General features: G+C 40.8%; 1 protein-coding gene across 1 annotated transcript in view; it reads right to left on the bottom strand.

Annotated features, from left to right (window-relative positions):
* Positions 1–11,982, bottom strand: part of Ssh2 (slingshot protein phosphatase 2) — a 238,593-nt gene extending 226,611 nt beyond the window's left edge. The window contains exon 1 of the mRNA XM_060387250.1: positions 11,801–11,982. Within this exon, the coding sequence (XP_060243233.1) occupies positions 11,801–11,863 (63 nt within the window). The 5' untranslated portion in view covers positions 11,864–11,982. The remainder of the gene's footprint in view (positions 1–11,800) is intronic.
* Positions 11,983–24,295: the final 12,313 nt, after the last annotated feature.

The raw sequence follows: 24,295 nt of genomic DNA on the forward strand, positions 1-24,295 counted from the left end.
TGAATTTTGTGTATTCTAGTCAAGTCCCTACCACTGAGCTGTATTCCTGCCCCAATAGTTATATTTGAAGATTTCTTGCTCATAAACATAAGCATCACTTTAAGCAGGGCATGGTGCCATATACTAGTAATGCCAGCACTCGGAAGTTAGAGAAAGGAGATCAGAAATTCAAGGCCAGTCTCAGCTATATAGCAAGTTCAAGGCTAGAGATAGGTAAATAAATAAATTAAAAACAAAGGCACTTTAAGGGGATGCCATGAGCATATGTACCATATTCAAGGTAAAAGCAAGGCTACAAATGCTAAAATGAGAAAGAAATGATCTTTATTTCTCCACCCCCTTTTTCTACAGGTTGCATGGCACTCAGCACTGTCCCACTTACAGTTCTCAGACACATACTACCCTTTCTAGACCCCTGGCTTAAGTTCATGCTTCCCTCCCTCTGCTCCTCACTCCTAAGCCCTTTGTTTGCTAATTAGTTCCCACTCTTTTTTAAAATATAATTTTCTCATTTAAAGATCAACTGAGAAGTACCAGCTGCCGGCCTCTTTCCATCTACAAGGGTTATATATATTTGCAATTACTACATTGTTATTTAACTGTTTATTTAACATGAGTGTCTCTACCCATACTCTACTTCCTGAGGTCAAGAACTAGGTAACTGCTGAATCAGGAGGAAAAATGAGCAAGCAGGTGGCCTCTGACTCAAGTAAACGCAGGACATAAAAAAGGTGCTAGGTTTTGGGTTGTTTTGTTTGTTGTTTTTAAACTTGAATTAAGCAGCTCTATAAATATAGTTTAAAACATAGCACCACTCTCCTACTTAGTAAGTGAAATATTTCTCCCTAATTTTCAAGGAGTCTAAAGAGCTTATCAATACCTTTGAGAGCCAAGAGCATTTCACCAGAATATCCCTCAACAAACAGAAAAGTGAGGGGCACTGTGATTTGTACTGTGCTTCAGGGGCAATTGGTAAAAGTATTTGAAGATGGTTCAGTACAAAAAATCCAGAGAAGGAGACTAGATGGGATTACCTGAATAAAACAACAGTTATTAAATATGTGTTGAATAACAAAGAGTTTTTAAGTCTCTCGTGTATGTCCAGCCCAGCCTCTGGCATATTTCAGGTTGAGTAAAAGGTCTTATCTGTAATCATCTTTTCCTCTATTGAAACTGTTCACCTATTATATCTAGATTATTTGAGTAGATAAAAAATAAACTAAAAAAAAAAAAAAAATGGAGTCAGTAAGATGGCTCAGCTGGTTAAAGGCCCTTACTGCCAAGCTTGCTACCTACATTTGATCCTGGGAACCTACATGGTGGAAGGAGAAAACCAACCTCTCTAAACTATCCTGTAACTTCCAGAGCCATGGTAATGCCCATGGAGAGACAGACAGACAGACAGACATAATGTAAAAAGCATACAAGCACTGAAAAGTCTACAAGTACTGTTAAAGTCTGCATGTCAGCAGGCGGTTAGTGAAAGTGAGTCTCTGGAACCAGGAGTGATATCTAAGAATCAATGATGGACAGTGTCATTTTCAGAGTGCACATCATTTGGAAGCTGCATCTTCTCACTTAAAACAGAATGAAAAGGATGAGAAGCCTGAGAATACTTCTGAGTGCCAAAGGTAGGTTTTCTCTTCCTCTGGATTTCCCAGGCACTTGAGTCAAGTTTGTATGTGTTCACGTCTGTGAGCACATGTGTGGGAGCACATACAGAGGCCAAAAGTCAACACTGAGCATCTCTCTCAATCATTCTCCCCTGCAGCACTAACCTGGAGCTCAAGCGTTCCACTAGAGTGGCTGGCCAGCAGGCCCCTGGATCAGCCTGTCTTAGCCTCCCCGGCACTGCTGCTGCAGGAACACACCACTACACCACTTCTCAGTCCCTAACATTAGCCCTTTTCTTCTCTTTCCTTCTTACAGGAGTGACGTGAAAGTTAAATAGAAACTCAGGTAAGATACTCACCACAGAAGGCTGGACAGTAGTTTAGTGGTAGAGTGCCTGCCTAGCTCATGTAAAAGCACTGAGGATAACAGCTGTTCAATAAACAAGTTATTTTATAATAAACTGGATGACAAGGAGGTTACTTGGGGATGATGAGGTACAGTGAAGTATTTTTTATACAGTGGTTGTAAACAAAGAGTCAGTCTTTCTGGGACACAAATATGGCAACAAAGTCTTGAAAGTAATCATATCTGATGGGCTTCTGGGACATATATTCTTAAAAAATAATGGAATTCAAAATGGACAAAAAAATGTTAAGTGTACCTATAGTCATGGATCCATTCACTGATCTCTGTGTCAAATGCTTTGAGTCCTGATATAAAAATAAGCAAATAGATCCAGGCCCTGGCTTAAAAGTTAGGTAGATAAGCAACCAAACAATAATGTTCAGTAAACTGATAAGAGCCACCACGGTTAAGTACAGGGTGCCAGAGTGTGCACAGAAGGAACCTAGCGTTGTCTGGGGGTGGAGTCAGGGAAGCTTCCCAGAAGTGACATTTAAGCTGAGACCTGAAGGATGAGTAGGAATTAGTTAGGTGAAGAGTGAAAGAAAAGTGTTTCAGGTAAAGCATGTGCCAAAGCCTAAAGACCAGAGGGAGCCCAGTATGTGCACTTCCAGGAGCAGGGTGCAAGGCAGGGGTGGGAGAGAGGCAAGGCTCAGATGGCTAGCAGGGCTGACTCACTCAGGATCTCACAGCCGAACTTGCAATTGTAGACTTTATTCTGAGTAACAAAAACTGAATTAAAAAGCAAATACTTCATAATACTTCAAAATAAATAGAATTAATCGTTGATAGTCCTAATACAGAAAGAGAGTACACAAATGTAAAAGAATAAAAAAATAGCTTTAGAAAACAGAAAATACAGGATTGAAGTGAGAGTTGTAGAATTCTTTAACTTTACTAAGAAAAAAAAATCACTGAATTAAGCAAATATATTTCAGTATTTGTAAATTATATCTCCATAAATATTTAATTTATTTATTTGGTTGGTGTGTGTGTGTGTGTGTGTGTGTGTGTGTGTGTGTGTGTGTGGTGGTGGTGGTGGTGGTCAAGGTCTCATGCAGCCCTGTCTAAATTAAAACTTAAATTTTCCTGCTTTTGCCTCCCAAGTACTAGGATGATGGGCTCAGGCCACCATGCCTGATGTTATGTGGTGCTGGGAATTGAACCCAGGGCTCTGTGTATACAAGGCAAGCCCTCTACCAACTGAGCTACAACTTAAGCCCTAAATTTGTCTTTTTAAAAAGTTAATATAAGCACCTACTAAACATCTGAAAAATGCTTAACCTACCTAATAATAAAATACAACATCAAGGCAACTACTAACGTAGATACTACTCCTTCTTAGTAATGATTAAAATTGAAATGAGATTATCCAGTGCTAATAAGGTCAGGAGAAATGAGCATTCTTAAATGATGCTGGTTGGAATAAATGTTAATTGAAATAACCTTTTCATAAAGCATAAATATGTAACAGTGGTCTGAAGAGTATTTATACATGTTCAGATAATTGCATGTCTTGAAATGTTCCACATGTACTCAAAAACCATACACAATAATGTTCACTGCAATGTAGTTCACTGTAGATAAAAAAAGATGGGGAAAGCTAGATGCCTACCAACAATAGTCAGAAAGACTCATAATACAACTTCTCAGTGTAACCATTCTTGACAGGACAATCTATCTGTAATATAAGCCAAACTTTAAAAATACTTAAGACAAGATTATATACCCGCAGCTTTTCGGTTTATATATAATGATAGTAGTAATCCCAGCACTGGAGAAACTAAATCAAGGTCACAAATTTGAGGCTAGTTAAGGCAACACAGTGCTCACTCAAAACTTAGGAAGAGAGCTGCTTGTGGTGACACACACCTTTAGTCTCAGCACTAGGGAAGCAGGGGCAAGTCTGGTCTACAAAGTGAGCCCAGGACAAGGGTTGTTGCACAGAGAAACCCTGTCCCGAAAAACAAAAACAAAAACAAAAACAAAAAAAAAGAGGAAAAGAGAGACGATACTATGATGATACATGCTTTTTCTTTTCTTCTCCATACTCTTTTGTATTTCCATATTTTATATAATGCCATGTGCCATTTCTTGAGTGTGTGCAAGTTTTGTAAGGCTGTCTTCAAAACCTTCAACATAGTTTTTATACTCCACAGAAATCAATTTTGTATTTGTCTTGGCCTTGTTTCCTCTGTTGGGGAAGAAAAATGTGGCCATATCTGAATATGCATGTGAAATTCAATATATCTCTTTTATCTAGCATTATTAAGACATAAGATATGGGGGCCAGTGTGATACCTCAGCCAGTAAAGATGCTTGACACCAAGTCTGGTGGTCTGAGTTCAGTCCTCATAATCCACATGCTAGAAAAATTAAATTGACTCTCCTAAATTGTCCTCTGACCTTCATGTGTATTCTGTGGCACATGGGTGCACACATACACACAACAAATAAAGTAAATATTTTTAAATTATTATTTTATGTGCATTGGTGTTTTATCTGCATGTATATCTGCGTGAGGTTGTAAGACCTTGGAATTATAGACAGTTGTGGGTGCTGGAAATTGAACCCTGGTCTTCTGGAAGACCAGTCAGTGCTCTCAACTGCTGAGCTATCTCTTCAGCCACTAAAGTAAATAATTAAAAAAATAAAATAAAATTGCAGTCCCCACTGGGACAGAGTGAGCAGTGCAGATGTCTTAAAGGAAAAGTGCTTCAGCAGGTCTCTGTCAGGCCCCTCCTGAAGCATTACCCTCAATAACCAGCTAATCCCAACATGTCTCCTGTTTTGACATCTGGAACAGGATTGTAAGTGTAGCCACAGCCAACAGCAAATCAGGGTCTTGCAGCTTGGACACTGCAGTCCTGTCCCAGCATCTAAGGGCTATTCCCAGGAGGATGCTACGGTGGGCTGCTTCTTTCAGAGGCAGCAGAGTAAGCAGCTTCTGGCAGAAAGAAAAGTATGAGGGCGCCACAGCACTAGCAAACATTGATGCCTACAGAACATCAAGTTAAAAAAAAAATTCCTGTTTTGGCTCTGAAACTCTTTTCATTATTGACTGCTTTCAGTGATTGTCTCAAACCTCCTTTAATTGTTTACTTAGTTTGATGTAAACAAGAGTCACTTATTTTAAAGAATAGTCATTGTAACGTTGTAACTGAGTCATTTACCATTACAGCATTATTCATTTTTTTAACTTAAAAATACGCTTGTGAATGAATTATGAAATTTCTCAATCATGTGTTTTCTTTTCCCTTGATGATAGCCTTGCTATGTTTACCATGCTATCTTTAAACTCAAAATACTTTTCCCTTGGCCTGTTGAGTAGCTGGGATTGCAAAAGCATACCACAATGCAATGCTGACCTATGTATCTTAAACATTTAAAACTTTTGTGAAACTTGGATGGGCAACTATTTAAAAATATACTACACTCAATCTTTATTGTTTAAATCAGGACCAAACAGAATTAAGCCTTCTTATGACGATTCAGATCATAACTATGAACTATGAATTATAACATAATAGTAGATTTGAGAAGGTTTACATTAAATACAAAGTGTTAAATTCTTCACCCTACTACCTCCCTCTTTCTGAAATGTCTCCTATGTAGCCCAGGCTGGTCAGGAACTCACTATTAATTCAAACTGGCCTCAAACTCACAATCTTCCTGCCACTGGCTTCTAAGTGCTGGGATTACAGACATACAACACCCAGCTTGCTCCACCCACACCACCCGCTGCCAGTTACTTGTTTCGTCTTCTCTCGCCATGAAATCACCAACTTTAAATTCCTAGCCTTCTGAGAGCCTCTGTGTGTGTGTGTGTGTGTGTGTGTGTGTGTGTGTGTGTGTTTTCCAGTATCTGAAAGCTTCCATTTCTACTTTGCTGTTGGTGATCTTCAAAGAGGAAGGAAATTAAGTAAGTATCTAAGTTTATAAGAATTCTGTGTAAATTAAGAGCTAATAGGGTCTTAATAGGAGCATTACCTAAAAACTGATTTTTACTGACTTAGATGATATATATATATAAATATATATAGACGACTTGGATGATCTATATATGTGATATATATATGTGAGATATATATATATATGTGATATGTGTGATCAACCATATATACACATATCACATATGTATATATCACATATATAGATCATCCAACCATATATAGTATATTATATGATTATAGTATATGATATTTGGAATGACTGATTGATTCTGTTTTAGGCTGCAAATGCTTTAGTACTCCAGAGAGGGTGCACTCTTGAGCATATCTCAAGTTTTGTTCCTTTACTTAAATAGCAATTAAGACCCGGGATCACAAGCTACCTGTGCTGTTCCTCTTGACACATCATGAAAAGAGATGTGGACCAGGAGCCAGATGCTTAGGCCAGTTTAGCTTCTTACACCAGCTTTGTAACCTTTAATATATCCTAACAACAGCTCCTGCCTGTTACGGGCTGCTCTATAATTAAATTAGATCACAAAACCAGAAACACTGTATTTATGTGACCGGCTGCTAATACAATATTAACTCAGAAATATATCCTACCAGTTTAGAGGTTGGGGTGGGTATTAGTAGATGTTGTCATGGTACCAAGTTTTGTTTACCGGGAATATTGTAAGGTATCGTGACTACAGTTAATAATGTATTGTGACTTAAAAATTGCTAAGAGACTTCAAATGTTTATCATAAAATATTTGAGGAGATGGACATATTATATTACTTAATCACTCTCAGTATACACATCAAGATACCATGCTATCTACCATAAATATATATGTAATTTATGTCAATAAACATAAATATTTCCTGATAAGGATGCAAATAAAGGGGAATTCTCATACACTGTAGCAATATAAATTAGTATAGTCATTACAGGAAGTAGTATGGTAGATTTAAAAAAAAATAGCACTGCCAGATGACCCAGCAAAGGAAATAAAATCAGTATGAAGAGACACCTGCACTAGCATGTCTACTGCAGTACCAGACACAACTGCCAAGATACAGAACCAACCTAGGTCTCAGCAGCAGAGAAGGTAGGGACAATAACGTAGCTAGGTCATGCTATAGTATTTACCTACAAAAAGGACACAGATTTGTCTGCATCAGCCTGGACAGAATTAGAGGACACAGTGTTGTGAAATAAGTCAGAGACAGAGGAGTAATGCTGTACGTTCTGTCGTCTATGCGGAAGCTGAAAAGCCGATCTCATACAAATTGTGAGGAGAGTGATTATCAGAACCCGTGAACGTGTGGGTGGGGGAGACGCGCTGGTTAACAAGTACCGGTGTACAGTTGAACAGCCGCCATCTTTAATAAGACATAGCACAGTATGAGAGCTAGGGTTAACAGTAAGTAATCATACGCTTCAAAATAGCTGGAAAAGCCAATTTGGAACTAGTGTTCCCAACACTAAGAAATGACAACTGTCCAAGGCGGTAGCTATAACCATCCTTATCATACCCACATTGTATGCATGTTTCAAATTACCACACTGCCCCAAATAAAAATACATAAATTGGAAATAAAATGGCAGTTTTAAAAAATTAAAATACATTATAAAGAGAAAAATCCTATCAGAAAGAGCTGGGTTTTGTTGTTATCTGTGTTGCTGTTGCTGCCTGAACCCAGAGCTGAGTCACAGGTACACTCTTAGCCCAAGAACTCTTAAATTGTCCCTATTAATTAAGAAACATGTATTTTCTTTATTTTTACATTTTAAAAATTTATTTTTATCTGTATAGGTATTTTGCCTGCATGGATGTCTACACTTCATGTGATGCCTGATGCCCCTAGAGACCAGAAGAGGGAGTCAGATCCTCTGGAATTGGGGTTACAGACAGTTGGGAACCACTGTGTCGGGTGCTGAGAACCAGATTCAGGGCCTCTGTAAAGGTAGCCAGTGCTCTTACCGGCTGAGCCATCTCTTCAGCCCCAGCAAACATTAAGTTTCCAGGAAGAACAATATGTCCCAAAGGTTGGTGTCTCTTATTCCTCTACTCCTATACCCAGCCAGTCTTTCTCATAATCCCTGACATCTGTCTCTTCCTTTAACACTTCAAAACCCCAGCTCAGACCTTTCCAATAGCCTTGACTAGTACTACCACTCCTGGCCGCTCTTGTTTTTCCTAAAATCCCTCTGGCCCAAATTTCCTAGATCAATTTTCTTAAACCACTACTGTGATCACATCTGCTCAAAACTTGTGAGAGCTTTCTATTACCTTTTTGTTAATCCCAAATACCTGGCTCAGTAATTTTTATACCTCTTGATTTTAACTCTCACTGTCCAAATAAATCCTCAAACTGGACTATTTAATCCCTTCATTTAATGCTTTGTTCTTTTCTGACTTTAAGTGTTGCGGCTCATAGCTTTTCTCTGCCTAGGATACCTTGCTCTTCCTATCTTCAATATTGGCCTATAGAAATTAATTTCAAAAACCAGTTTGAGAGACAGACACCTACTGTGATATACTTTTTCATCGCCATTACTTCGACATAACCTTCAAAGGTTAGACACATCTTGATTTAAATTACAACTCCAATCACTTACTGGCTGAGTGACACAAGATTCCTTAAATATTCCTTGCCTCAGTTTCCTCATCTATGAGGCAGGGATGAAAGCAACTTTCCTTTGGCACATTGTAAGGAATAACTGAATTAAGTCACGTGTGTAAAGTATTACATATTTAGCATGATGATGCCTGGAATGGATGAGAACCCAAGAAAAATAAATTGTTGGTATTCTAACTGTGACTGTTATTAGCGGAACTTATATTAATCTGAACTCGGGTAATACTTATGACCATTACAAACTGGCTCTTGTAGAAACAGAATTATTGTCCTCACTATCTCTATTCTCTCATCTCATATTTGTCTTCTACTAGCCCTGTTACCTAAGTTACATCATCTGATAGACAGGTAAATGTCTTGCATGACTTAGTATCTCTAATGGTCACTCATACCTAGTAGGTGATTGTATCTAGTTGTTTTTCTTGATTCTGTGAGCAAACACAGGAAAATGCACAACTTAAGCGAGAAAGCACTTATTCGGGCTCACAGTTTACTAGTCCAGCATGGAAGGGAAAGCATGGTAGCATGAATTTGCTAACATGTGGGCAGAAGAGGAAGCGAGAAAGGGGAATGCTAGAGCTCTGCTGGACTTTTTCTTCTTGTCAGCCCAGCACCCACCCATGGGATGGTGCCACTCACATTTAGGATGGGTCTCCCGGCCTCAATTAACCCTCTCTGGAGATACTTTCACAGTAAAGTTGACACTAAAGATTAACTACTATGGTGATCAAGTCTGTTTTATGCTTAATGAGAAAAATACTAAGGAGCTGACAGTACCAAAATACTTAACATATTCAGTAAAAAAAAAAGTATTACAGAATGTTTTAAATAAAAAGAAAAATCTCTAGCCTCACAAAATGAAATCCATCTTTATGGTTCTAACTTCCTTTTGCACTCTTCCTCACTTTTAAAACAAACCAACCAACGTATTGATACAGCAATGGATAAAACAGCAAAATATATGCAGGTCAGGCAGCAGCAGAATATTGTAGTAAAAGGGCCACAAGACAACTGGCTGAGCACAGCTCTGGATGAATGTGTCAAATAGGAAGACAATTTAAAGGGAAAGATAGCTGGCCTGTCAGTCATGCTAACAATGCTGATTGTTACACACACACACACACACACACACACACACACACACACACACATCAGTGCCAGGATTTCTTTATGCACAGGGCCAAGTATAAACAACTGAAATCATCAGTCCAGGGCATACAGAAATATCTGTCATTTAGCTTAACAATTGTATTTACATGATTTTAATTGCCTACCTATGCCAAAAACGACTATTAACATTCTTCAAGATTCTAAAGTATCCCAAGTTTTGACTAATGAAGCCATGTCAAATAGATATAGCTTTACTGTGTATTAACCATTTACTTCAAGATAACTGATATGACACAATGGCTTATCAGTGTTACTATAACAGAAAACGTTTTCAAAAATGTCCAGGGAAAAGAATATTACAATACTGGGCTCTGCATATGTATGTATGTATGTATCTACTAGCCCTTGGTTGCTTTCACAGCCAAAAAAAAAAAAAAAATCAGAGGATTTACTAGTAGAGTGAGTTAAGATGGTCTGAAGATATGCTGTGAATTTTGAAAATTCTACCATAAAGCAAAAAAATAAAGTCTACTCATGAAAATACTGCATTTCTACCTCTCTAGCTAACCCTATCGTGTCTAGTCAGAGAAGACCCTAAAATGTCTTTATCAGCTCTGAGGTACAATTATTCTCAAATCACAGAATCGTAGGGCTTCAGAAACTCTGGCAGGTGCCTGCCACAGGGACTCTTCGGAGCAGCTGTCTGGCAAAAGGCCTGCCAGCGCCTGCTTAATACTTTCAGCTATGTGTACTATATTGCTACAAACTTCTTCCCTAAACCAATGGGAATTTGCCTCTCTAATCCTCTAGCTAAAGATTTTAGTTTTGTATCCTGGAACATCACAAGGTAAATTAACCTCTGAATCGAGTAATTTCTTGAATTGGGGGAGACACACAAGAAAACTCACAAAGGAGGAAACCGCCACTATATGCAACTGCATTTTGAAATTCAGGAAACTATATTGAAATCACAAGGCAACATGTTTTCAAGATACCAAACCTCACATCTTAGTTAACAAATATTAATAACCCAACTTTCATACAGTTCAAAGCCATGGTGTTCATCGAATGCCTCTTTGCTACTTGACACTACTAAATCCAATGTTAAAAATTACGATTCTATAAGAAATGGCCTCTCCAATTGTTCACATTTTCACCTAGATGCCTGTTTTAAAGACCCATTTTACCACACTGGTGCAATGCCCACGTAAGCAGGTATTCTCAAAAATGATGCCTGAGAATGTAGCTGTAAAGGAGTCGGGGAGGAGATGAAGGCAAAGAGAAGCCCAGCAGAAAAAAAGCTGGTTGGTGAGTATTTTCCTTCTGGAAACACGCTTTAGCGACACAAGCATTGTAAGTCATGAACCATCCAAGCATAAGCCGAGAGCAAGAATGATCATGAGCAATGAGAGAAAAGCATAAACGTCCGTAAGATGGAAATTAATTGGCAGTGGTCACTGGGCAGCACCAGATGCTTTGCGACCTCACTGAGAAAGGTAAAAGTCCAAGAAGCAGACGCGGCCACTGCCATCTTTTAAGGGAGGGAAGAGAACAGGGATTAACTACCCTTGAGCACTCCAATGAAGCCCGAACTGTGCAGAACACAAGAGGATGCCCGAGACTAGTGAAAGGCGCCCTCGGGGCGAGACGGAAGAGGGATGCGCAGTGCACTGGCTCGGTCCCTGAAATGGTGTGGGTAAGGGATGCGGGTGCGGGTCGGGGGTAGGTCTAGGAGCCCACCCTTCCCCTCCCTGCAACAGAGCAACAGAGGGTAAAAGAAGGGGGAGGGTGAAAAGCAAGAATGACTCATAGCCCAAAGGAAGTGCTCAAGCCATGGGAAGCGTGCTGCGGGAGATTTTCCGAGCCGGCGCTGTGAGGGGCCGGGTGCCCCAGGTGATGGGGGCCAATCCCCCAACGCCCGGCAGCCGCCGCCGCGCGCCGGCAGGACGAGGGTGTGGGGGGTTCGCGGCAGCCCGAGTGCCAAGGCCTGGGAAGAGGCGCGGCGCGTGCGCAGTGGCGTTCGGCGGGACCCGCTGAGGCAGAGCGGAGCCGCAGTGACAGACAGAGGCGAGGAGCTGCCGCCCGGAGGGACTCACCGAGGCGCAGGGGCTGGAGGTGGTGCTGGGGGTGGGCGACCGCTGGACCGTGACCAAAGCCATCTAGGCGCTGCTGGGCTGCTGCCGGCAGGGCATTCTCGTCCCGGGTGTGGGGGGCGGGAGGTGACGGAGCCGGGACGCGGGGCGGAGGGCGGAGGGCCGGGGCGAGCGGGGGCGGGGGCAAGGCGAGGCCGCGGGAACGGCCCCGGGCTCCGCACCCACCACCGGACTCTCCCGACTGACGCGCCGAACGGGCGGCGGGCGGGCGGGCGGTTCGGCAGCTGCGGGGCACAATGAGCGCTCCCAGTGCGCAGGCGCCACCTGTCAGCAACCGCCTCTCCCCTCGGCGCGCGCCGCCGCCGCGGCGTAACCCTTGAGGTGCCGGAAGCGGGCCGCCTGCGCGCGCCGCCCCTCCCGGGCGAGCTCCGGGCCTGCCGCCGCCCCCCGGGCCGCTCCCGCCCGGCCGGGAGCGTGGCGGGGGCGAGATGGGGAAGGGACCCGGGAAGCCCGCCGCTCGGGGGGTCCTGAGCCGGGGCGGGGGCCGGTCCTCACGCTGGAGACACAACCATCTTACGAGGTGGGGCGCGCAGCCCGTGCAACCTTAGAGGAAAACCGAGGGGAACATCCCCGGCCAGCACGTTTCCGGGTGGAGAAGGGTCCGCGGGGGCCGGACGCCTCCTCGGGGCTACACCCGGGCGACCAGCCCACCCGCTTTGCCCTGGCCCTCTGGAGGGCTCTGTCTTTACGAGCGTCCCCGCCCTCCTCATCATAAAGGAGCTCAGGCTTAAGGACCAGAGTTTCCCTAAGAAAGGGGTTTTGGTTTTGTTTTTGTTTTCCATAATAGACACTGGAAACTTGGTGGTACCCTCCTGCTTCGTCCGCTGCCTGCCTGAAGTCAGTCACGGTTCCTGAGATGCTGAGGGAACCGGGCGGGGCGGGGGGCACAGAGAGCTGGATCCTGGGTTGGAAAGCTCCAACTGCTGCTTACCTCCTGTTCGCTTCCTACTGTGGGGATCTCCCCTAAACAATGATTTGACCCTTGAGCTTTCTTCTTCCCCTCTAAATTCCATTATTTCGTAGATGTAAGTGAAAATGTAGATTTCAGATATTTTGAAGGAACGCCTTTCTAAATGACAAGCTGCCAACATCAACCAAAGATGTAATGAAAAATAAAATCAAGATTAAAAGAAATCCCACAGTGCAAACCGTTGCTACTTGGTGGAGGCAAACACCACCATCCATAGCAAGACTGTAGAAAACACACACTTAGGGGCTCTGCAGTTTCTAAAGCCCACCTCTTTTTGTTTGTCACTCGAACGCTCTTGGATCTCATTGCTCCTTTTAAACTGACGCGGCTGTCATGAGCTCTTTCTGGTTGCTGTGTGGTTAAGTGACACAAGAGCCCTCTATGCTGAGTCTTTGTTCTCTCCCTGGGGCCCTGTGGTTGAAATAATTAGCAGGGAGGTTCCGTCAGGAATCACTGAGGGTCCTGCACTGTACAGTCCTCTGTAGAGCTCACGAGAAATCAGCTGATGGGCTTTTGCCCCCTGGTGGTGATCAAGAGTGCCTATGAGACAAAAATTAAAGAACTGTGTGGTTCACGGATGAAACAGTGTTTTCCCCAGAGCTCCAGAGTAAACAGGAAAGAGAAGGCAAGGTTCAGAAGGAAGAACTTTGAACCAATACTTAAGAGAACAAACAGAAAACTAAGTAGAGAGCCAAGAACTCTACATAGATGAAAGCTGAGTGATCTCAAATAAATGTGTTTATAAACCAAAGTATGTCCAAATCAGTAATTCTCAGTGCGTTGGTTCTCTTACTGACATGTGGTCGACAACCTGGATTATTTCGTATGTAGTAACATACTCTAAAGAAATTCATATGGGAGAGGAGACATTTAATTCCATTAACCTTATAGTGGGGAAGAGCGCTGCTATGAGGTCAGACCTAGCTTCTAGTTTCAGCTGTGTAAAACTTTATGCAAATGATTTGAACTCTTTGAGCTGTAGTTCCTTATTCTCTATGATGAAACTCTGACAGGACTGTCATAATCAAACGAGATAATGTATGTAAATTAAAAGGTCCTCCATGCAGTTGAGATAATTTTTCTATTCATTGTAGGGTGTTCTGAGTTCAGAGAGGCCTTGTTGAGTGTATCCTCTGTGCAGGGAATATCTTAAAGCAAAAGAAAAAAATTAAAAGACATGGTTCATGTTTTTTCTAAACTGTAGGTTAGTGGTCAAGATACATATCATCTGTAGCTTGGCATGTCTAAGGTGATGAAATTGGGTTATAAAGTATTCAAATTTACACTGTACCAAGCTGTTATTTATTAACATATAAAGGAAATGTTTCTCAGTGGTATATTAGAAACTGAGATTTGAAAATTATTGCTGCATGTTCATTAACTTACCAACTGATAGAATGTTGAGTGTATGTTATATCCTTGGTATTTTTTAAATTTGTGCATATGTGGTGGAAGTATATGTGTGAACATGAGTGTAAAAATGTATGTGCCTGTGCATATATGTGTAGAGGACAGAGGTGTGACTTTTTTTTCCCTCTGAAACAGCGTAGTCAATTCAGCTACACACGGATAGTCAATCCATCCTGGCGAGCGCCTAGGATGGATTGTCATGGCCCTCTTACGTACAGAGGTTAAAGAAAGACTCTAATTTGTTTTTTACATTAGTTGTGGAATGGGCGACATGCATGTGCATGGTTCACATATAGAGGTCAAAGGTCAAACTCCTGGGTTATAGTTCTCTCCTTCCACAATGAGGACCATGAGTATGAAGCTCAGGTCATCAGGCTTGATGGCAGGTGCCTCTACCCACGGAACCATCCTCACTGGTCCCCAATGGCTGTATTAAAGACAAAACAATTGTCTCAAGGGCCCATAGCCTATGTTCAACAAATAACGGAAGTACAGCTTAATGGTGCTATGGATTCAGCCACCTTTCCTAGACTGGGATTATAGGTATCTGTCACCAAGTTTGGCAGTGGAAGCTTAATTTGAAAAAGAAAAGAAAATCCAAAAGTAGGATTCTCCACAGAGCCAGAACAATGAAAGTCCCAGTTGTACTCACAACTCATCACTCTTCCCGTCTGTGGTGCTGAGGCCTGATCAGGCCAGGGGAGTTTCCACGGTGAGAGAAGAGGGCACTGAAGTTCCTGAAGTCAGCTGGTTCTTAGCTTCAAAAGCTATTAACCTTTTTACAGAAAGATACTTCTCATGTTTCACATAGCCACTGTATTTCATGAAGGCCCTCAGGTTAAGAAGCCTTGTTCTCTCCACTTCCTGACAGCCATGGAAATAATACTGGCATGGCACACTGGGAGAATTAAAAAGTTAAAGACATGTCATTTGGGGGAAAATCATTTTCTCAGGATTCACACACTTTAAAAGAGTGCAGCAATAACAAAACCCTCAAAACAGGGGGTCTTGCAGTCCAGGCTGGTCTTGAACTCACTTTGTGGCTGACACCTGCAACACCTGATCCTCTTACCGTAGCTTTCCAAATGCTGCAAGTACAGGTTTGTACCACCACACTTGGCTTAGCGATGTATACTGCTAGTGAAAAAAATAAAGTGAATGTATAGTAGGATATTAAATTTGTATAAGTTTCTAAATAAATCTTTTAAATTTTTTGATGAAGTATCAGAGATTCCTTCTGTAAACATAACATGTTTAATATACAGTTTTATGACTGAAATGACAGTGTTCACTTCCTGTAATGATGATCTCTTCAAATTATTGGTAGTCATTTTCGGTAAGAACTTAGTACATACATGTAGTTAATAAAAATTTAAAATAATTGTCACATTTCAAAATTTACAAATATGATTTACAAATCATATTTTCTCTTGTAGCTCATTCTTACTTTTGTCCAACCAGAAGATATAGTGTGAAAAATCTCTTGTGATAATGTGACTTCATTAGAACCCATTTAAACTTTATTATCAAGTATATATTGCAAAATAATTATAAATCTCTAGTTTTCAGAGTAAGCTGTTATTGGGACAACAATTATGCAGCTACCTTAGACACAATGAAAAAGGCACCTCAAACATAAACAAGGGGAAACTAATGTATAATTTGTATAGAAGAGAAGACACCAGGATCTGAATCCATTTAGGAATATTAGCAAGCTCCCAGCTGTATCTGAAGCTGTAAGTCCCATTTCTTGGGTACCTGGCATGTGTCTTCTGATAGCTCTAAAGCTCCTGGTCATCACAGGCAGCAATGTGCACACCTGGCTTCTGAAAATGATGTCAGCAAGTTTCTCATCATGCTTGCTACCCCATGGGCCCTCAGGCCATGCTAGGACAGGTCATCTCTCCCTACAGGGTGTTCTCTAAGAGTCACCAGATGACACTGTTTCTAGCCAGAGGTGACTCACCTAGACATAGCAACCAATCCTAAGGCTAAAAAGGTAATTATCTTGTAGTTTGTCTGTAATTCATGTGTCACATACCAAATAAAGTGTGACTGTAGTTTATATAACTAAGCTTATTCAAAGAAAGAGAACTCAAACCACAGAGGCAGAAGCTCTCACTAGCTAATATTGGTGTCTTCAAATTGATATCTTCTAAAATGCAGAGCTACAGAAAAACTACAAACTGTATTTAGCTATTGAAAAAAAAAGAAAAAGAAGAAAGAAAAGAAAGGAAGGGGAAAAAAAGAGAAATGCTACTACCAAGATGAAGAATTACAAGTATTGAAACTGTAAAAAAAAGGAGATGGACAAGGAACTAGATGCCAGGACAAAGAAATATAGTTTTCAGTTTCAGTATCAGAGAAGCTGTTTTTAGAGCTGCGAGAGTAATTTAATAATTGGCACTTAACTACTGAAGAAATTAACAACAGGAACGGAATTTATCTCCCATCCTCTTGTTTGGATATATCTTACACAGTAACAGTTAAAAACTTTCCTATCCCCTGAGTCTCAGATACAGTTAGCAGTGTGCTGCTGGATCAATGTGAAGATGCTCAGCATCTTTGTGAAATGGCATAGAGCATGAAAATTGATGTAGTCCTGAGTATTCCTAATCTGAAATCAAAATTATTTTTACAAATGCAATGTTTTTGGTATCAACATGCTGTCACAAGTAGGAAATTAATGAAGCTGTTTCATGTGCAAAATTATTAAAACTATCAATTTTATAACATTTAGACTACGTGTGTGAGGTACATATGAGACATAAATGAACTTCATGTTTAAACTTGAACTCTATCCCCAAGGTTTTTCATAACAAGCATATATTTTAAAATCTGAAAAAAAAAAGAGAGAAATGAGAATTTGTTTGTTTGTTTGTTTGTTGAAAAAAGTATTTGCAATGTGTATGTTGTTAGTCCTGCCAAGAAAAACAAGAAGCTTCTGGTATCCCTTGTGAGTTTATATAAGATATAAGCACATGCTAAGTCAATAGCTGTGCACCAGAGACAAGAAGATGGTTGATCTCTCCAGTAAAGGTGCTTCGTAGAGAAGAGCATGTGCAAATGTAGAATAACGCCTGAAAGAATTTATGGTAACACACACACACACACACCAAAGAGACAAGTTAAATTGGCATAAGAGGAAATCCATCAACCCCTTTTCTCCAAATCTTTGTTGACATCATTAATGTCTGCAATCCCTCATTCTCTCACCCTAAGATATGAATATTCATTTTCCATCTTGGTGTGTGTTTTAACTTCGCCTTTCACACTATAATGATTCTTATTCCAAAATCAGAGAGAAATATGGTGGTTCTGCTCATTGCTAGTGTCTTTATTATAATTACACGTCTGAAAACTGATAAAAATCTTCACATAGTGGTTCTATGGCCCCACTCAAACCACTGTGATTCAGATGGATTAAAGCTCCATCTCTTAATTGGGCACGTCAAGACTCTGCTCAAATTGGTGGAATACAGCAGTCTTTAAGGTCCCTAAAGTAACTTTAAGGTTTTCTGAAATCACTAAAAAATTGGAAATTCCCTTTCCCTGGCACGTGTTTTAGGATATGACCACCAGTCTGTATGGAAAAGACTTAGTTTTCAAATTTTCAGAGTATACTAGAGGCAGTGTTACAACACATAAGCATTCCTAAAAGGGATGTGACTTTTCCTTCCCTTAGATTAAGAGATGGAATGAGCTATGAACACTCACTCTTATTAAGGACCTGAGTTTGGTTCCCAGCACCCACGTGGTAGTGCACAACCATCTGTAACTCCATTTCCAGGGATTCAACACCCTTTTCTGATCTCTGTGGGCACCAGACTTTCATGTGCTGTGCATACATGCAGGTAGAACACTCATGCACAAAATAAGTCTAAAGAAAAAAAAAGTAGGTAAAAGGTTGGAATATTATTCTGGATTAAAAAGTCTTATGACTACTTGCTGGTACATTTATTGTTGTTTTATGCTGTGTACCCATTTCCTCCAGATTGAAATATTCTCTCCTACAGAAAGGAGAGAGTCATAAGAGTTAAGAAAACACAGGGCCCAGGAAATAAATGAACTTAACAGTCTCAGGAAGCCCTCGAATGTTACACAATTCAAAGGTTCCTCCTCAGAGTTGTATGTGCTGGGGAAAAGAAAGTCTCTGGTCAGCTGAACTGCCTGTAAATTGTGCAGGAGACTCCAGGGAGCCAGCTTTTGTCAGTCGTCACTCATGCTGCAGTGAGGTTTTTTGCTATAGATATTCCTTTGAGTCACTCATGCTCTTGTATGCAATCCCTCACCCATATATCTGTACATAGCCCCAGCAAGTTTATCGGTCCACTAAGCCCGACATGTGCGGAATAGTTTCTGTGCTGTATTATTAGTGTCCCATCTGGGATGAATAGACATTTGTTCATGTTTCCCTCAAAAAAGTCACACAACAAAATTGGCGCTTGAGCAGGAATATACAGGCACAAAATGAGTTGGAGAGCAGTGGAGATGAGATGTGCTGCTGAGGATTATCTGTGTGAGGGTAGCTACTCTCCCCATGTGGGATTCACATGGGGTGGATTCTCACAAAGCGTTCACAAGATTGGTTTTGCCTCCTTGCTATAGTGGTGATTGTGCTCTCTGTAATAGGTGATTGAACTTGCAACCACACCAAGGCATCAAAGAGTAGTGTCTTTGTGGGAAAATCCCAGGGAGGCCATCTTCCTCTGCTTGATCTGTGGGGAGGCATGTCTCTTTGATGAGTGAGGTCCATTACCTGAGAATGCAGATGTCCTCCCAAACAACTGATGGACTAGAGAATATGCTGCCTGAAAGTGACAGATATGGTTGGGCTCTGGCATCATCTGTGTGGCCATTGTTGAAGCCAGAAGAACTTGCCTACCTAAGGAGGAACTACAGTGCAGAAGAGGGCAAGAAGGCTGTTTATTAGCTGTATTAACCTCTGATTTGCAAGAAAAGTTGAACACAGGATGAAATGAGAATGGTTTGCTAATTCTCAAAGCTGGCGAGATGCAAAGGAGAGGACAAATTAGATCTTTGCTAAATAACCCTTCCTGGGATCCAAAACTTTAGGACCCATTGACACAGTCTTTCAGTGAAGAGGAAGAAAATGAGAAAGATGTAGTAGAGGATATTCCTGAGGTTCAACCTTCAATACAAACGAAGGAAAGTCAATGATTCAGCATGCAGAGACCTTAACAATGACCCAGAACAAGAAACTATAATACAAATGGAGTACTCAATATCTGATCTACTTGGCAGGGGAAAGATTTCTAAATGAGCAATAAGAGAGTGTGTGTAAGCAGAGAAAATGAGCAAAATAACTATCAATCCCTCTTTAAGGAAGGATAGTTACTATGAAGGAACTCAATATGAGAGATATGTGTTGCCCAGTTCACTGGACATGATAGCAAGAACCCTGGGACTGACTGGTCAGAGCTTTGGTGGGTTTACTGAATGTCAGAGTGAGATGTGGTCTTTATGGGATAAGGGAAGTTGTGGGAGATTTGAATGGTTTTGGCCAACATATAAATTGAGTTTATAAAGTATAAAAGCAATCAAGACTGGATTTAAAGGAGGATAAAAAGCAGACAAAGGGCCACTTGAAGGCAAATTTGAGTCAAGTTGAAGTTTCTAGGGAAAAAAATTAGTTTTTGGAAGACTTTAAAGGTTGAACAATAATTTATGCAAGAAATGATTAAGCTTGTTCAGTGGGGAGCTGTTGCCCCAGAATATGTGGTGTAAAGTGTATTGGGGGTGGAAATTGTTCTCCCAATCTCAAGTCCTTTCAGCATACAGCTGTGGCTAGTAAAAACAAACAAAAAAAAAAACAAAAAACAACCGAAGTAAGGGCTATCTGTCAGCCTGAAGCCTATCAGAACCAGGGAGCCAGCTCAAGAGTCAGACCTCTTGGGCCTGAGCCAGACCTAAACAGCATAGATTGGTCCTGTCAAGACAGTTGAGGATAAAGAGATGCACAGCATCCCTGAATCAGCAGTAGCACCAGGATCCAGAGGTCAGAAGAAGCTTGGAAAATGACTATGGATCATGAAGGACTAAATGAGGTGGCATCTCCTATCCATGCTGTTTGTTCTTGTTTGTTTCCTCTTGTGATAAACACCATGACCAATAGCGACTTGGGAAGGAAATGGTTTACTTGGCTTATGCATCCCCACCACAGCCCTTCATTAATGAAAGCCAGAGAAGGAACTGAGGCAGAAGCCATAAGAGGAGTGCTGCTCACTGGCCTGTTCCTTGTGGCTTGCTCAGTCGGCCTTTTTATAGCACCCAGAACCACCACCCAGAAGTGACAACATCCGCAGTGAGCTGGGCCTTTCCACATCAATCACCAATCAAGAAAATGTACCACAGACTTGCCCACAGGCCAGTCTGGTGGGGGCATTTTCTCCGCTGAGGTTCCCTCTTCCAAAACAACTCTAGCTTCTGTCTGGTTAACATAAAACTACCCAGCAAAGCTTGAAATCTTCCCTTTGTTCTGTCATCACTATCCTATCTAAGGTAAACAGATGTTTTGTTCATGTCTTCCCAGGAAAAGTCACACAACACCTTAGTAAAGAAAGGGGTGGCCCCTGAATCCTGTTGGTGATGTTCAGAGCTGGGGAAGGGAGGTATACAGGTCATACTTAATAAATCTATTTCAACATGCTTTGAAATAGACTTTCTCTCCATTATACTGGGGAGGTTCCAGTATCTCAACTTAGTTAGACACAGACTACTGTGGAGTCCAAATTTCAGTGAACTGACCACAAAAATGGCTAGTGACACATCTAGCTGCTTATGTTAACACATCCAATCTATTGGCTGGCATACATGATTATTTAACTCATCTTGATAAATCTGTCTTGCTTTAATTTATTTTAATATGGTCCCACACATATTCCCTGGGTTTCTGCAAATATATAAGCAAGTGTAAAATTGTTTTTATGTCAATACTATTTTCTCTGTGCTCTATTTTCTCAGTGCTCTGCAGTTGCACTGATGAAACAATTTAAAGTCCACTTTTGTCACAGATTTTCTAGCATAAAAGAGGTGGTTGTGGTAAGTCTTAAGGAAAATGGGCTCCTTGCAAGGCAGATTGAGATTATTGCAATTTTCAGTTTAAGCAATGTCCAGTGTTAAACATAGGACAAAATGTTTTCAGTTGCCAAAAGGATTTCAGGCTGAATCAGGGGCTTGGAATTTTTCTTAGATTATTTTAATGTCCTCATTCTAAATCCAGGGTCGTTTACAGTCAGTGCCATGGTATAGCTGTCAATTCAATCAACATTGTAATTTTGCAGCCCATATAATTAAGATTTATCTCATGTTTTACTAATATAATTATTGTTATTTTACCAATGTTGTTTCTGTGACTACTAGAAATAAAATATTTTGTAGCTCTCATGGAAGCTGTCTGATAATATTCTGACTTCTGAAATCAATGTTGTCTTAATTAATATAATCATTCTTTCTCTCCTTTGATTCAAAGTTTGGATCATGTTGTAAGTATCCATTTAACCTATTTTAATGTCTTCATACTTAAAATATACATATATATTTAGGTGTTTTTTTTTTTTACATTTATTTATCTGTGTGGGAAAGGTGGAAGTGGATGAGCAGGCACTTGCAAGCCATGGTATGCATTTGGAGGTCCTAGGACAACTGGCAGGAGCGGTTCTCTGCCGTGTGAGTTCCAGGTACTGAACTCAGGTCATTGGGTTTGGCAACAAACGTCTTTACCCACTGAGCCATCTTGCCAGCCCTGAAGTATATTTTTTATAGAAAGATTATTTTTAATCTTTTTTTCTATATCTCTATCTTGATCTCAACTTCTGTCTCTTTCTTTCTGACAGAATCTTACTATGTTGCCTTGTCTGGCCCTAACTACCTGTGCTAAAAGTATGCCCTTGTCTCAGCCTCCTGAATGACTGAGATTACGGATACACAGCACTATTCATGGCTATCCTTATTGCCTAAGCTGAAAATCTGTATTTATATTATGTTTACATTATTGGCATTTAGTATAATTTTCTATATGCATGAGTATTCCAGTCTTGATGACCTTTGCTTGTTTCTCTGCCTTTCTATGGATTATTTTACTTCCTTTTGTTTCTACTAATAATGATTTATGAGTTTTTGCTATGAGTTTTTTGCTTCATCTTTTTATTGCAGTAGTTGCTCTGGGGTTATACTATAAACTTTGATTCATCCTAATGTACTTTACATAGTACTTAATACTTCATCATAAAGATACACATGCAACAGTCTATTTCACTCCCAGTCTTTGTTCTAGTTTACAAAGGCTGTATATCCCACAATCCATTCTGATGGTGTGTGTGTGTGTGTGTGTGTGTGCGCGCGCGCTTTGCACAGTCAGTGGTCTTTCATAAAGATTAAGAACATGAAGGCTGGGCAGTGGTGGCACACGCCTTTTATCCCAGCACTCAGGAGGCAGAGGCAAGTGGATCTCTATGAGTTTGAGGCCAGTATAGTCTAAAGAACAAGTTCTAGGACAGCCAGAGCTATAAGGATATGGTATCTTATATTTACCTACATTTGTACTATTTTCATCCCTTTTCATTTCTTTGTATAAATTTAAATTTATGGTGGGAGTGGGTGGGCATGGTGGGCAAGAGGGCATTACATTCCTTTTGTCAAAAAATGTTTCTTTAATTAAAAAAAATCTCCAGCAATGAATTTTTTCAGCTTTCAATTTTTTAATTTGTGGTTTTTAAATTTATTTGCTTTTTTCTTTTATTTTGGAAAGATATTTTCACTAGAAAATTGTGGCTTTGCAGTTTTTAGGGATTATCTTCCTTTTTTTGGTAACTTTTTATTGATTCTTTGTGAATTCATATCATTTACCTAAACCCCACTCATCTCTCTATCCCTCTGTAGCTGCCCTCCACCCTGGCAACCTCCCCCCTCCAATAAAGCAAAGACAAAAAATTAAAATTTAAAAATTTAAAAATATCAACATGGATGTCACACTGTGTCACACAATATACCCTTTAGCCCAAACAGCTTTTTTGCAAATGTCAAGGCCTCTGGCTTCTGCTACACTATCAAAACTGAATTCTCATCGGGACTGCTCCTGTGTCATGGGGACCTTGCAGCTTTGTTCCTGGAGAACCAGCTCCTTCATGTGCTCCAGAAGTTGATAGATGGGGTAGATGTGGCTGGCCAACTCAAAACCCTGGATCTGGGCCTCAGTGGTAGCTGAGTTGGCCAGCCCACCAGCTCTCCAGTGCTCACTGCTCATCGGAGCCAGCTCTGCCCTGGTGAGGGATGGGGCCAGCTCTCCTACCTGCCTCAGAGGCAGATGCTATGATTGTTTTTGGGCTTACGTAGATTCTGATGGGATGTTAGTCAACATTACTATAATGTTTCTTATTTCTTTGCCTGTCTTAAAGATTTTTTTTTTTTTTGTATTTGTATTTTGGGCATTATCTCTGTGTCTGTCTCTATCTCTGTCTCTATATCTCTATATCTCTTTTGAAGCAGGATCTCACTGTGTAGCCTGGCTGTCCTGTAACTCACTGCTCACTGTATAGATCGGTCTGGCTTCCAACTCAAAGATCTGTCTGCCTTTGACTCCTGAGTGCTGGAATTAAAGATACACACCACCATACCTGGCAAGAGTCAGTTTATTTGTGCCTAGATATGATCTTCATTATACTCATTCTCCTTAGATTTTTTTAAGGCTTCTTGAATCTATGATATGTTGTAATTCATAAAATTTGTATAATTGTCAGCAAGTTTATTCTTCATATTTCTTCTACCTCACTCACGTATCTTGGAATTCTAATTCCACATAAATGAATCCCTTTAGTGCTAACCCACAGCTATTGGTAACCATGGGGTAACAGTTGTTTTCCCACCCCTCCCCTGCTTGGATTTTCGACGTGGATAATTTCAAGTGGCCTGTCTTCACTGACACTGGCTCTTCTGCTGAATCCACGTTACTGATAAACCCATCAAAGGAATTTCTCGTCTCCCATATTATGGTTTTTAAATTGATTCTTCTCCCAGACATCACCTCTTAAATGCAGTTT

The sequence above is a fragment of the Meriones unguiculatus genome, chromosome 7 (assembly GCF_030254825.1).
Source record: "Meriones unguiculatus strain TT.TT164.6M chromosome 7, Bangor_MerUng_6.1, whole genome shotgun sequence".
Lineage (NCBI taxonomy): Eukaryota > Metazoa > Chordata > Mammalia > Rodentia > Muridae > Meriones > Meriones unguiculatus.